Raw genomic sequence first — 15,657 nt, 5'->3', positions numbered from 1 at the left:
ATGTCTCGATAAAAGCAGGCTACAACTGAAACTGGGTTAAAAACAGAATATGTGGAGCAGGTAATTGGTGCCAGTGTTTCATTAACGATGCTGTTAATCATGAATGTGACTAAAAGGACGGATTTTCTTGTCTAGTTTCAGAGATAAGGATCAGTTTCAGTGACTCTGCAGGAGTATTTGTTTGATACTAATGTGGATGAATCATCAGCAGGCAGAAGAAGAGACATCCAACACGCCTTCACGAAGCTGGAATCTTAATTAATGAGCTCTTTAAACGAGTTTGATTCTCGGTGTAATCCCGCCGGTGAACAGCAGGAGGCGTGAGTTAACGGCGACGTGACAGTGACAGTGATGTTTGATTAGCTGTGGCAGCCAGTGTGTTTGATCAGCGGGGTTTACACGCTGCCGTCTGCAGATTACTGCCGTCTTTATGGATTAGAAGAGACCAACCTTCACCAGCTCATGTGTGATTTCGGTTTCCACACATTAGACGGGGCTCTCGCTCCACACGGAGCCCAAAACACTGCATTTTCTTTCAAATATCCTGTATGATGATGTGTTTTAGAAGCACCATGATGCTTCAAAATGAACTAATATGAAGACATAACAAGATAACACTGTAATGGAGCAAAACAAAACACAATACATTAAAAAACATGGACAAAATTTAAGAAAAAGTTGAATAAAATAATAAAAACATAATGGAATGCAAGAAAAAGGTTGATTTCTTGCCTCAAAAACCTAGTAAAATAGAAAAGACTAAATTAAATTGATTAAAAATGTAAAATAATAAATGATAAAACTATATCACCAAAATCCAGAAAAAAACTACTTCCCTCAACAACACAATATTTCACAAATACATAAAACTGATTAAAAAAGGTAAATAAAATTCTACAAATAATAATTTAAAAAATAAAAAAATGAGTCATTGTCTCAAAAACATAATCCATTAAAAAATTCTATAAAATTTATTTTAAAAAATAGAAATATAATAATAAAAACGGCTAAAAACCAAGAAAAAGTAGTTTCTTGCCTCGGAAGCATAATATATTACGAGAAATTAAATAAAATTGATTAAAAAGGTAAATAAAATAAAAACAATATTGAAAATCAAGAAAAAAATTCTTTCCTCGATAAAACAATGCATCAAAAATTATTTATGTAGAATAGATTTTAATTTTTTTTTTAAAAATTCCTTCGCTCAAAAACCTAATGCATGAAAAAACAAACAAAATTGATTTATAAGGGTAAATAAAATAATAAAACAACATTGAAAGTCCAAAAAATGTGATTAACTGCTTCAAAAGCATATTACAACAGAAAAAAGGTGTAGACGATTTATTGAAAAGGTAAATAAAATAATAAAAACCAGACTGAAAATCAAGAAAAAACTTATTTCTCAGCTTCAATAAAAAAGAACATCTTTATTTGAGGTTAAAAATAAGCAAAACATATTTAAAAAAATAAATATTTTAGCTCTTAGTGTTGCTGCTCTCTGAATATTACTTTAGGATTTTTGACTGGTGATTTTATTTTTCATTTTTACACATTGCTTGTCTCATATAAAAAATACTACAGTGGGCTGTAATTTCTCTGTGATATTTCTTCTTGCAAACAATCTTCCAGGTATTAACACATGCACATGGAGTCCACATTAAAAGAAGATTAGGAATCAATTATTTTAAGTGCTATTAAATGTTATGATAATTAAATCTTAGCATCCATTAGTGGATCAACAGAAGCTTAATTACCAAACATTTGAATTAAATTCATTAGCAGAAACAGTTAAAAATGACTGATTGGAGGTTCTTTAATATGAATATTTTCAGTTTTTCTTGTTTTATGACAATAAACTGAATAATTTGTGTTGAATGCGCTGCTTTAAAGACTTAATAATAAATCAAGAATATAATTATGGACTAATCCATAATGAAAGTAATCATTGCTCATTAAAAACAGGTTCAATCCATCTGCTGTAAAAAGAGACAAACAAACAGCGTCAGTGCTGTTCATGGATCCTTCATTTAGACCTGAGCAGCAGACGTATTACGTCCTGAAAGCCTTTTTATGTTCTGCATTACCTTGTTAAACTAACAGTTTTCCCCCAGAGACTAAAACTCTGGTGATTAGAACGGATTGAGGCTGCACTGAAGCCGCTGCCTTCTTTTGTTTTTTTTCTTTCAGGCGTTCGCAGCTTTTGATAACGGAGAGCAGAACGTACTAAACTCACTCAGTCATGAGGAGAAACTGCTCCTAAAAAATTGGATATTGATGGAAAAGGAGAGGCTGCGCATTTACGCACCCTTAAAACTAATTTTACGATTTAATGGACTTAATGGATTTTTCGCCATGCAGAGTATGAAACAACTGAAGCCTGTATAGAAGCAGAGAGTACTTATACTACACCACATGCTCTAAACTTAATAGAAATGTTATTCTCACTTTAGATCACACTTCAGTTGATATGAATGTGTTACAAACAGGTTTTCAGGTCGACTAATTGGTCCTCATCCGACCTTATTCTAAAGGTACGTGTCCAGAAGATCCGTCAAGTCCCCACATCCCCTTCATTGTCTGTGTGAGGTTGCGTTTCAACCTGTGATCTGGTGCTTTCCCTGGAGCTCATTTACATAAAGAAGACTTGAATTCTATTTTATGCAAATTCAGTGCGATGAACGAAGGTCTAGCGCATCGCGAAACTTTCGTCAAACGGCCAAACTAGCCGTCGTTCAACTAAAACCAGGACAGATTCAGCTACTGCACAGCTTATTTCTAGCCTCAGATGTTTTCAGAAGTACAATGAACTGTTTTCATAATAAAAGAGAAAGTTTGCGACCGAGCCGCCATGTTGGTCCGATACATCTTACCAGTGACCACCTCGTGGTCCCCTAGTGACCGCCCACCAAGCGATCAATTTTCAGATGCGGTGCGTTAACAAGCAAGAAAAATGGATTCATTTTCTGTCCTTGTTTTAGTTCAACAATGGCTAGTGTAGATGTTTGACGAAAGTTTCACGAGGCACCAGACGTGTATTCGCTGCACATTTCACATCGATAATGAATGGGATGCGTGAAATTGACAGATTCTGTGGACAAGTACCTGTATTCTTATAAAGCTCTCAATCAACAGCGTTCCAGGATTAATTTGTTGTTTCTGGCGACAGGAGGAACAAGAAAAACCCTTAGAGAGCGCAGTACTCCACCAAGGCTGCTTAGTCATACAAATTCTGACGGATAAGTCCCGATAAGTCCGTAGTGGATGATTTGTAGTAGGATTGCAATCGTGATCGTCAGCAGGCAGCTAATGGAGGGTTCACTTTTGTCGTGGTAACAATGACGCCATGCCGCTATCTCGCAATGAAATCCGTTAAACTGTTTTTGAGTAATGTTGCTAACAAACAGACAGACAGACGGACAAACATACTTCGATTGCCACTTAACTCTGATGCCGTATTCCTTAGCAGAGGAACAAACAACATATCAGCACCCCCGCATTTTCACAACTTTGAACTTCCCCAGCTTAAAAGGGACTGCCAGATCTGACTTTTTCAACACTTACTGAGCAAGAAATAAAACTCAGTTTGGATTTTTAATTATATATAATCAATTATGACCGATCATTTGGCGATTTCAATCGACCAACATTTTCTTCGATTGACTTCAGCCCTACTTACTTCCACATCCAGCAGTTAAAGCTGCTGTCCGGAGTTTGAATCGCAGCGTCTCCCAAAACACTGTTGGTCCCTCCCTTTGATTTCGCCCCTTTATTTGTGCATGCGCGCAGTACATGAGAGAAGTGCCCGGAGTGCTGCAGCATATGGCCTGTTTTGCTGTTTTCCCCTCTTCTACATTTAGTACATTTAGTAAATAATAAAGGAATTACGTTAGAATGCTGTATTGAGTCTAACTTGTCCTAATACCAAAATAACATGAATCTGCTAGGACGAACGAGTAAAGTTTCAATATGTGATTACACTCGTGTATCCCTCTCGATGACGTTGTTTATCAAACTTAGTGCATTTACGCGTGTATATGTGTTACATTGTTTATTTATTTCTATCTAGAGTTCAGAATTGCATGACTCCTCTGACGAAGAGTATGTCCCAGACGCCCCAACATCTTCCTCCAGAGGTCGGGCATCTAAACGAAGCCGTCAGGCGGGCTATGGAGGCCGTGGTCGGGGAGCGAGGCGAGCACCCCGAGCCAAAAAACGTCCTGCAGTCTCTTGGCCTGACAAGCCGTGGGATTGGTAACTTTTCTGGAAGTTGCTGATCCCTGATGCTCTCTCCTCCACAAGCAAAACAAATGTGCGCGTGGTTGCGTAGTGCGTAGCTCGCCCACCTCTGCATGGGCTTGCTTGCTGTGCGCGTAACCGTTGATTGACAGCATGACAAAGCTGAAGCTCGAACTTGATTGGTCGGCAGCAACCGGCGCTTTTTGGAATAACATGGGGGTCTATGAGAGGAAGGTGGAGCTCAGGAATAAATTTTCATATCGCGTTATACTAACTTTATATTATAGTATCGAACTAGACTAACACATTTAAGCTTTGTTAAAAAATGATACATAAATTGAAAACAAACGGAAACTCCGGACAGCAGCTTTAAGCAACGACATGATGATTATCACTGATTTGAGTGTTTTTTGTGTACAGTTTCACTATTTGTAGCTCTGTTTTTGGTCTCAACCAACTCCTGGAGAAAATATCTGGATCTCAAATTGCTGAATGCTCCACTGTGGTCACGAGTTTGTATGCCTGCAGGAAGTGCTCAGTAGCATTTTAGATGTTTTTCTCCAATAAACAGCTAGCTACTGTAGCCAAAAATGACACAGTAATGGTGGCGAGGGTAAACCAGAACAGAAAAGTTGTGGGCAGACAGCTAAATAATGATGTTTGAAATGATTCGTGTAAATATTAGATTTCTCTGGAAAGCTGCAGGGAGCTCAGGCTAATTGCCATCCACTAAGCTCAGTTTCTCTAATTGCAACGGAGGTGAAAAGTGCAAAGTTAGCATAACGCCTGAAGTCAGAACCGCCACATTAATGGGAAACATACCAAGTTGAAATATACCAGAATTCTTCTTAACACATAAACATTACTGACACACCATCTAAGTAGTCTACTCATGAGTCTGGAGCTATAAATCCAACACTGAACTGCTGCAGCTGCTGAAGCTTTAGTGTACATCACGAACTCATGGACGTACCTCCTGGTGTGACGGTTCCCACGTCCTGAACTGTCAACACTGACAGACGCTCCTCGGTGTCGACCCTGACGACTCCATAGCTCAGACCCTGCATGGACAAGACGCCTCGACCCGGAGGCTGGCTGCTGTCCTCCACTGGCCTAAACACAAAACACAACACAAATATCGTAAATAGGACGAGTCGTAGACACATACAGGTCCTCAAAAGTACTATTTCCTCTTTCATGTCAAAGTGAAACAGGCTTCTACAAACCCTCTACTTTTGCAAGCCTTCCAGGACCTGCTGCCGAGAAGCATCCTCACATTATGATGCTGCCACCACCATGCTTCATATCATGATGCTGCCACCACCATGCTTTATGTCATGATGCTGCCACCACCATGCTTCACGTCATGATGTTGCCGCCACCATGCTTCACGTCACGATGCTGCCGCCACCGTGCTTCACGTCATGATGCTGCCACCACCATGCTTTATGTCATGATGCTGCCACCACCATGCTTCACGTCATGATGCTGCCGCCACCATGCTTCACGTCATGATGCTGCCGCCACCATGCTTCACGTCATGATGCTGCCGCCACCATGCTTCACGTCATGATGCTGCCGCCACCGTGCTTCACGTCATGATGCTGCCGCCACCATGCTTCACGTCATGATGCTGCCGCCACCATGCTTCACGTCATGATGTTGCCGCCACCATGCTTCACGTCATGATGCTGCCGCCACCGTGCTTCACGTCATGATGCTGCCGCCACCGTGCTTCACGTCATGATGCTGCCGCCACCGTGCTTCACGTCATGATGCTGCCACCACCGTGCTTCACGTCATGATGCTGCCACCACCGTGCTTCACGTCATGATGCTGCCACCACCGTGCTTCACATCATGATGCTGCCACCACCATGCTTCACATCATGATGCTGCCACCACCATGCTTCACATCATGATGCTGCCACCACCATGCTTCACATCATGATGCTGCCACCACCATGCTTCACATCATGATGCTGCTACCACCATGCTTCACGTCATGATGATGCCACCACCATGCTGAACAACAGGGATCTATAATATTCTCATCAACACAACACATTTGTGGAAATAGATCATGGCACAAATAAAGAAAGTTACAAAACCATCTCTAAAGAGTTCAGACACCACAGTAAGACAAAATGACATGGCATGGTGGTGGCAGTATCATGGGTTAGGGCTGTTTTAATCTGGGATAGGGTTGATTAAGAATTCTAAAGAAAAATGTCAGGTTCAAGAAGAATAAAGTTAATACTTTGTAAAGAACAAGTCAAAATCCTGACTGTAATCCAACAAAACTCTTGTGGAAAGACATGAATTGAGCAGTTCTCTTGTGAGGAAATTCAGAAACATCCCAGAATTAGAGCTGCCCAGTACAGAGGAATGGACTAAAATTCCTCCAAGCTGACGTGCAGGACTGAACAACGGTTACTGGAAACATTTATCTGGAGGTGAGGGGTTTTGTTTTTTACTTTTAGGACTTGTATGTTAAAATATGTTAATGTCTGAGAGGTCACATTTATGCAGAAACAGAAAAAAATTCCAAAAGGTTTATAAACTTTTGGTTGTGTCAGCATACATGTTTGCTTGGACTCCACCAGTCCACAGCGGCACAAAATGACTGGCATGATGGTGACATTACCATGGTTTGGGGCTGTTTTGCTTCATGTAGAACAGGACAGCTGGACATCATTGATGGAACAATGAATTCTGATTTATACAGGCAAACTTTAAAGGTAAATGTCAGGTTAAAGATGTGCTGGGGTTGTTGTCAGTTTACATGTGTATCACTATCTGTATATCAGTTTTTGCAGTGTAAGTTTGCCACAAAATTTAAAGATCCAGTGAAGTTGATGTCTCTGTGCCATCTCTACTGTTTCACTTATATTTCAAGCTGCCTTTCTTTTTAAACATTAATTGTGTTAATAAACTAGTTTCTTGCTGAAAGGAAGACATAATGGCTGGAGCTTTCCTGCATAAACATTAAATTCCGACAAACCACTAAATCTACAAAATACTGCAGCTTTCAGGCAGTCTGTGTGCTCTAAAGGGAAACAACCTGGACTTCTTTGTGTGACTTTGTATGTATGGGATCACGTATTTACAGTATGTGCTCCCAGTGGATGTGTTTGCGTAGGTGTGTAAGAGGCTGTTTGCATATTTGCACTCATGTCTGTGTGTGCACATATTTGCATAATCAGTGCATGTAAAGCAGTGCTGAGAGTGTGCGATTGTGTGTTTGTGGGTGAGTTGCGTACCTCCTGATGGCCACCGTCAGGGCCTCGGGGGAGCTGGCACAGGGACAGATGACCTCACCTCTCAGCCCTTTGGTCTGAAAGACGTTGAGGAAGGCGTCGCAGGAGGAGATGGACCCTAACAGACAGGGAGAGCAGCCCGATGTCAGACCGGGTTCAGTTCAGGTGTGGAGCTACTTTTGCACAGAAACCAAACAGCCATTATGCAGCTTTCTAAAAAAGCGCAGTTTAATCAATTACACTGCATCCCCGAATGAGATTAAAAAACACTCAAAGGATCATTTTGTACTGATGGGTCGAATGTTTTAGCCCAAGTAATTAGATTAACGTTGGTAACCTCTTAATGGTGGATTTCCTTCTTTCAAAGGAAATGCTGAACTCAATTCTTTCTATTTCATTAGTCCAGGTAATCCATCTCAGTTAGCAACTTGCTATTTTTGCATTTTCTGTTGGGTTTAGAACGCTGCAGGAAATGTTTTTTTAAAAGTCTACTATTTACAGCATGCAAGAGAAGTGAGATATCACTTTAAATCTCCTGTTGTCCTCATTTACGGGCACCAAAAATACTGTTTCTTTGTTTGAAAAAAAAATCCAAAAATTCAGCAAAAAAATTCCCAAAATTTTTGAAAATTTGCAAAACCTTCAACAAAAAACTCCAATAATTTTTAAAAGTTTCCCTTAACAGTTTTATTTTTTTTTAAAAATCATCCAAATTTGGCGAGAAAATTCTTGAAATATTTTCAAAAAATGAGTAAAAATCTTCCAAAAAAAAAAAATCCTAAAAATATCTGAAGTGATTACATATATATCAGTAAAACCTTCAACATTTTCTTTAAGAGCATTCAGAAAAAAATACACACGTGGACAAAATTGTTGGTACCCCTCAGTTAAAGAAGGAAAAACCCACAATTCTCACTGAAATCACTTGAAACTCACAAAAGTAACAATAAATAAAAATTTATTGAAAATTAAATAATCAAAAACAGCCATCACTTTTGAATTGTTGATTAACATAATTATTTAAAAAAACAAACTAATGAAATAGGGCTGGACAAAAATGATGGTACCCATAACTTAATATTTTGTTGCACAACCTTTTGAGGCAATCACTGCAATTAAACGATTTCTGTATTTGTCAATGAGCGTTCTGCAGCTGTCAACAGGTATTTTGGCCCACTCCTCATGAGCAAACAGCTCCAGTTGTCTCTGGTTTGATGGGTGTCTTCTCCAAATGGCATGTTTCAGCTCCTTCCACATATGTTCAATGGGATTCAGATCTGGGCTCATAGAAGGCCACTTTAGAATAGTCCAACGCTTTTCTCTCAGCCATTCTTGGGTGTTTTTGGCTGTGTGTTTTGGATCGTTGTCCTGTTGGAAGACCCATGACCTGCGACTGAGACCAAGCTTTCTGACACTAGGCAGCACATTTCTCTCCAGAATGCCTTGATAGTCTTCAGATTTCATCGTACCTTGCACACTTTCAAGACACCCTGTGCCAGATGCAGCAAAGCAGCCCCAAAACATTACTGAGCCTCCTCCATGTTTCACCGTAGGGACAGTGTTCTTTTCTTCGTATGCTTGGTTTTTGAGTCTATGAACATAGAGTTGATGTGCCTTACCAAAAAGCTCCAGTTTGGTCTCATCTGTCCAAAGGACATTCTCCCAGAAGCTTTGTGGCTTGTCAACATGCATTTTTGCAAATTCCAGTCTGGCTTTTTTATGAGTATTTTTCAGCAGTGGTGTCCTCCTTGGTCGTCTCCCATGAAGTCCACTTTGGCTCAAACAACGACGAATGGTGCGATCTGACACTGATGTACCTTGGCCTTGGAGTTCACCTTTAATTTCTTTGGAGGTTGCTCTGGGCTCTTTGGATACAATTCCAACGATCCGTCTCTTCAATTTGTCATCAATTTTCCTCTTGCGGCCACGTCCAGGGAGGTTGGCTACTGTCCCGTGGGTCTTGAACTTCTGAATAATATGAGCCACTGTTGTCACTGGAACTTCAAGCTGTTTAGAGATGGTCTTATAGCCTTTACCTTTAAGATGTTTGTCTATAATTTTTTTTTGGATGTCCTGGGACAATTCTCTCCTTCGCTTTCTGTTGTCCATGTTCAGTGTGGTACACACCTTTTCACCAAACAGCAGGGTGACTACTTGTCTCCCTTTAAATAGGCAGACTGACTGATTATGAGTTTGGAAACACCTGTGATGTCAATTAAATGACACACCTGAGTTAATCATGTCACTCTGGTCAAATAGTTTTCAATCTTTTATAGAGGTACCATCATTTTTGTCCAGGCCTGTTTCATTAGTTTGTTTTTTAAAATAATTATGTTAATCAACAATTCAAAAGTAATGGCTGTTTTTGATTATTTAATTTTCAATACATTTTTATTTATTGTTACTTTTGTGAGTTTCAAGTGATTTCAGTGAGAATTGTGGGTTTTTCCTTCTTTAACTGAGGGGTACCAACAATTTTGTCCACGTGTGTATCTACCAAAATCCAGCAAATTTTGTTGGATTTTGGTAGATTTTTTTCTGAATGTTCTTAAAGAAGCATTTTTAACATTTCTTGTTTTCCACCAAAAAAATGTTCAAAGATTTCCCAAAAATGTTGAAAATGTGGACATCAGAAGTTTCACTGTGAAAATATTTTTTTTTTCCACATTTTCAAACTTTAAAACGGGTCAATTTGACCCGCAGGACGACATGAGGGTTAAGAATGCTTCAATATTAAAGACATAAGAACTAAACACATTGCACTAAACAGTTGTCATGAACCAAAGTATTTTATCATATTGCACTATTGGTACCAGACTGGTGCTGCTTAACACCTCTTTGGGTTTGTGAGATATTCTTGGAACAGTCTTACTCTTACAAACTGCTTCTAATCTATGTTTTTGCAGCGTAGCTCCCGACTCTGACGCTGCAGCTGACTTGAAGGCACTGCGGAGCGACAGCACCAGCTCAGAACGGCTTCACCACGTGATCGTGACTCAACGGTTTGTCAGAACGCCGACATCAGGCGGGTTTCAAGTCGCTGCAGCAGGAGGAGGAAGAAGCTGCTGAGGTCGCCGGCGAAGCAAACAGCGTGAAGCTAATGAGCTGAAACATGTAAACCGTCAGCTCCTGGTGTCTTAGAGCGGTCCGGTTCAAAACCATTTATTGTGCAAATTGTGTGAACTTCCCACTCTATTCCTGTAAAGTGACCTAGTTTCCCCAGATCCCGAGAGAGCTTCCCCAATCCCCTGACATTCTCCATCTCAGAAACACCTCGCTAAAGCTTACAGGGGTTTGATCCGTCGGCCACCAGCAGCATGCGCAGCGAGCTCAGGTTGATGTCCTTCTGGTCTTTGTGGGCCACCAGAGCCCAGTGCATGTCTCTGGACTTCACACAGGCCACTTTAGCTGCAGGGAGACAATTAGCATTTAATCTATTCGATGGGCAGGTGAATGGAGTGAAGTGACGGAGCCGAGTGGCAGCTCTGAGTGTGTTCCTGACCTTTGTACTGGCAGACTTTCTGGATCCACGACAGAGGATTGACCTTCATCAGCGAGTAGGGAACGCTGATCACGTGCATCATGTTCATCACACTCTGCACAGCCAGACGAAGAAGAAGGAGAAGAAGAAGTAGAAGAAGAAGAAAAAGAAAAGGAAGAAGGAGAAGAAAAGAAGGAGAAGAAGAAGAAGAGGAAAAGAAGAAAAAGAAAAGGAAGAAGAAAAAGGAGAAGAAGAAGAAGACGAAGAAGAGGAAGAAGAAAAGAAGAAGAAAAGATGAAAAAGACGACAAAGAAGAAGAAGAAAAGAAGAAGAGGAAGAAGAAAAAGAAGAAAAAAGGAAGAAGAAAAAGAAGAAAGGAAGAAGAATATAGAGAAGAAAAGACGAAGAAAAAGAAGAACTTTATTCATAGAACCTTTTAAAAACAGGAATTAAAAAGTGTTTTACAGAGAAACAGGCAAAAAAGAAAAGAAGGAAACTCAGAAAGAACACTGAACAGCAGAAGACTGGTCGGTCCAAACACGGTGAAAGATTTTCAAAATAAATGAGCAGACTAAGGTAGAATAAAAATAAAATACCACATCCAAGTAAAGTAAGGGAGTGGAATAGAAGAAAAATAGAGGCTGAAAATCAGAATAATATCAGTAATAGTAAACAAATAAAGTAAATAAAGGACAAAAGAGAATAAAATGAACAATGAAATAGAAAAAAACTTGACGGAAAAATTAACAATGATAAAAAATAGAAATAAAAATGGACAATATTTCACCTAAGAACGGGTCATAACTCATGTAATTCGTGCACAGTTTCTGTTTGTTTTTGCATGTTTCTGACTCTATTTGCATTCATTTTAGATGACCTTTTATCTATTTTTGTAATTTAACCGTCAGAACTCCCAAAACCTGCCGTCGAGTTTGACGAATTTGCTTACTTTTTAAAGAATCACCAAAATCACACCATTTCTCAGAGTCAGAAACTGTAAAAACAGAGATATTCGTCATGTTTTCAACTTCTCAGTGGAAATAAAATATCACGTAAAAAGCTGCGAGGAGCGATTTCCTTTTATTTTTGTGTAAAATCGTGTAATTAGTCCAAAAACAACAGAAATAGGTCCTGGGAGTGAAGACAATAACATTTTATTTAAAGACATAAATCTGAAGATATGAAGGAAACAGACCAAGAATGACTAAACCTGAGCGTATAATTCATGATGGTGAGTGTAATATTTTAGATTTGTCATAAAATGAAAGCTGAAACACTGGATTTCGCCCTCTTGCTTCAGGTGAAACTTACCGTCAGGATGCCGTGCCACAGGCCGACGTCCTTCTTAAAGTCCAAGACGTTCACTATGGTCTCGGCTGCAGACGGAGATAAAAACAGTTAAATTATTCAGAAATGACCTACAGACGGAGCCGTGAGGGATTTTACTGCCACCGTACCTTCGGTGTAGCTGCAGGACTGTGTGAGCGCCTGGCAGTGGGTGAGCAGAGCGATCCGGGTCACAGTGACTCCCAGAACGCTGCCGTCCTTACAGGTTTTATACTGAGGGGACAAAAACAACATGAGTCGCCTTTTCTAACCATTTCTCAATGTGAAATAACCACATTCTGACTCTAAATATGGTGAATTATCTGTGTAGGGTCTTGCTGAGTGTGATACAGCTGCAAAAGATTGTTGTTATTTTCAATAATTTGTTCTCAGATGTTTTTTTTAAGTTTAATGTTCTGATAAAAAAAAGCTTCATGTAAATTTATAGAACAGAATTTGTTGTGCAGCACCTAAAAATGAAGTTCCATACACTCACACATACTATTGCTATAAAACAACAATAAAGGCAGCTTCTAAAGCCAGTAGGATCATAGGAATAGGAAGAAGGCTTGAATAGAAATATATCGCACGTTATGTCTCTAAAAAGTAAAATACTGGATTGATTATTGTTCTTTTGTCATTTTGTGTCTCATTTTTGTAATGTTTTGTCCTGTTTTTGATGTTTTTTGTCTTTTGTTGTCTGATTTTTGTCGATTGTCTCATGTTTTTGTAGTTTTGTTTGCAATTTTTGTCATTTTGTTTTGATTTTTGTCATGTTTCCTTTTTGTCTCGCTTGCATCATTTGTCTATTTTTTTGTCATTTTGTTTCTTTCTTTTATTGTTTTGTCTCTTTTTTGTCTTGCTTGTGTCGTTTGTCCATTTTTTTGTTGTGTTGTGTATCATTTTTGTAATATTTTGTCTCGTTTTTGTTGTTTTTTGTCTCGTTTTTGTCTGACTTGTCGTTTGTCTTATTTTTTTTAAAATTTTGTTTCTAATTTTGGTCGCTCTGTGTTTCCTTTTTGTCTCACTTGTGTTGTTTGTCCATTTTGCTGTCGTTTTGTGTCTTGTTTTTGTCTTTTTTTGCAATATTTTCTCCTGTTTTTGTTGCTTTTTGTCTGACTTTAGTCGTTCTGATCATAAAGTAGAACCCTACATTGTTCATTTCCAGGTGACTAAATGTTTTGTTCCTTTGTAGACACTCATGATCTGTAAGTTGTAATGTGTAAATGATAAACTGAGTCATAATGTTGCTGAAATTGAACTTAATTTTTTGAAGAAATCTCAGGTTGTTCACAATGTTTTGTAAAAAGACAGTTTCTTAAATGTGAACTTTTTCCAAATTGCACTTTTTTGCACTAAAACAAAGGAAACATCTGAAGTTGTGGTTATTTATATTTTATCTTGCTGTGATTTTACTGGTCCGGTCCACTGAATGTGGAACCTGAACTAAAATGAGTCTGACACCCCTGATCTAGATCCACTGCTTTACCGTGTGCAGCAGCTAGTTAGCCTGTTAGCCTGCTAGCTCACCTCTATATAAGCGGTGTCGTTGTTGGCGTCCTTGATGTGAGGGAACCAGTCTCTGGGAGGTTTGGAGAGATGCTTCGACTCGGTTACGAACCACAGCAGCTTCGGCCAACCTGCACGTAGAGACGGCGACAGAACGGTGTCGAGAAAACAACAGAAACAACAACTGATGTGAATAATTGAAGAAGCTGAAAAGGCAGATTCTCTTCCATTCATGTGCAGCTCAACGCGTTCCTTCTATTCCCAAATTATGAATAATAGTCGACACCTGAAGTAAAAGAGTCAAACACAAAACAAGAAGCTTCACAGAGTAAACCATTTCTTAACCCAGTTTGAAAGGCAAGTTGTCTTGAAAAAAAAACAACTGAAATGACACCAATTATCAGAGTCAGAAAACGTTTCTCGGTGCAACCAAAAAGCTTCGATTAATTCATCTGAATTTTCAGCATTTGCAAAACAAATAATCTGAGTGCGACATTCTGCACAAAAAGACATTTCTGAGATCTGTTTCCAAGACTTTATGAACCCACAGCGAGCAAAAATGTGACGGGAGGAAATAAAAAAAGAGCCTCAGAAGCTGCTCGGGGGGGTTAGAGGGTTAAACTGTTCACTCAGCCATTCATTATTTTCCAATTTATTTAGCTTGGGATTCATTCATTTATTGATCTTCTGCTGCTTCTAGCTTCTTGAATTTGCAGCTTTTCTGTGTCAAATCTTAAAGCAAAGACCCCATTGAGAAGCAGTGAATAATACAAAGCTAATAATGCAGCTCTGGTTGATTTATTCGCTCTGTATTAAAGCCCTTTTATGTGCAGATCCTCCCCCACATCAGGCCAGCTGTGATTGATGATGCCAGCTCTCACCTTTGAACTGTGGGATTTCTCCTGTTGCGCTCTTGGGGAGACCCTTATGGCAGGCGTCACTGGTCAGCGCCACGGTAACGCCACAGCTGCCCAATAGGAAGCCAATCTGCTGGCTGCCGGCATCCTATTGGACGACATGGAAAGTGTTAAAACCAGAAAATAGAGAGAAACTAAATCATGTGTGCCTTTATCTGACGCTTCTGTTCAATAAATCTGTTTAAAATCAAACTTAGAAGTGATCAGAGTGTGTTTTTTTGTTTGATATTTTGCCGTTTACGCGCTAAAATCACGACCTGTGTGCACATGCAGCGCTGCGAGGTGACGTTTGCTGCTGCTTCTGCTCCTTCACCAGCTCAAACTGAAATTTTATGGAAAATCCTGCAGCACAGATGCAGAACTGAGGGGGGGGGGAGGGGTTCATCGGAGGCTACCAACGTGCAGCGAAAAGGCATTTTTCTGCTGCAGCAAGTAATCACTGCGTAACCATGCCAACGCCGCTGCAAAGTCGCACCGAGGCGCCACGGACCGAAGCAGAAACAATAAAAAAAGACAACTAAATTAAGCAGAGCGGGCTTTTTTTTCATTTTTCAGCCACAAGCTCCTTCCAGGCAGAGAAATGTCACAGATCAACAGCCCAAGTGATGACAGGGTTCTTCCTCTGATTTCAAGGCTCCGCTTCTCGCGTGTCAGACGTGTTTTTTTCTCCTCAGACAGGATTATTTTCTCAGAAATACTTGTTGCTCACAAACTGCTGAGACCGAAGAGCCAAAACATCTTTTTTTGTTTTGTTCCAGCAGTCTCTCGGTAACGGGACTGAAATGAAACCCAGCAGGAAGGTGAAAAACAGATGTGGCCGAACCGCAGAGGATTAACGCCACACAGCAGCAGCGCCGTGCAGAAATCAAATCACCTGACCTCCCGCTGAGGAGCTAATCCTGAGCAACACGGCTTCAGTGTCAAATTCA

General features: G+C 39.9%; 1 protein-coding gene across 3 annotated transcripts in view; it reads right to left on the bottom strand.

Annotated features, from left to right (window-relative positions):
- LOC110969113 (disco-interacting protein 2 homolog C-like) overlaps window positions 1-15,657 on the bottom strand; it is an 88,871-nt gene that overhangs the window by 32,489 nt on the left and 40,725 nt on the right. For all 3 annotated transcript variants that reach the window (XM_051940150.1, XM_051940151.1, XM_051940152.1), the window contains 8 exons: window positions 14,693-14,816; window positions 13,833-13,942; window positions 12,434-12,536; window positions 12,288-12,352; window positions 10,998-11,091; window positions 10,784-10,903; window positions 7,499-7,613; window positions 5,210-5,349 (listed from right to left, as the gene is read on the bottom strand). In XM_051940150.1, coding sequence (XP_051796110.1) covers window positions 5,210-5,349; window positions 7,499-7,613; window positions 10,784-10,903; window positions 10,998-11,091; window positions 12,288-12,352; window positions 12,434-12,536; window positions 13,833-13,942; window positions 14,693-14,816 — 871 coding nt within the window. The remainder of the gene's footprint in view (window positions 1-5,209; window positions 5,350-7,498; window positions 7,614-10,783; window positions 10,904-10,997; window positions 11,092-12,287; window positions 12,353-12,433; window positions 12,537-13,832; window positions 13,943-14,692; window positions 14,817-15,657) is intronic.

The sequence above is a fragment of the Acanthochromis polyacanthus genome, chromosome 20, assembly GCF_021347895.1.
Source record: "Acanthochromis polyacanthus isolate Apoly-LR-REF ecotype Palm Island chromosome 20, KAUST_Apoly_ChrSc, whole genome shotgun sequence".
Lineage (NCBI taxonomy): Eukaryota > Metazoa > Chordata > Actinopteri > Pomacentridae > Acanthochromis > Acanthochromis polyacanthus.
This window is presented reverse-complemented; position numbering and strand designations above follow the sequence as displayed.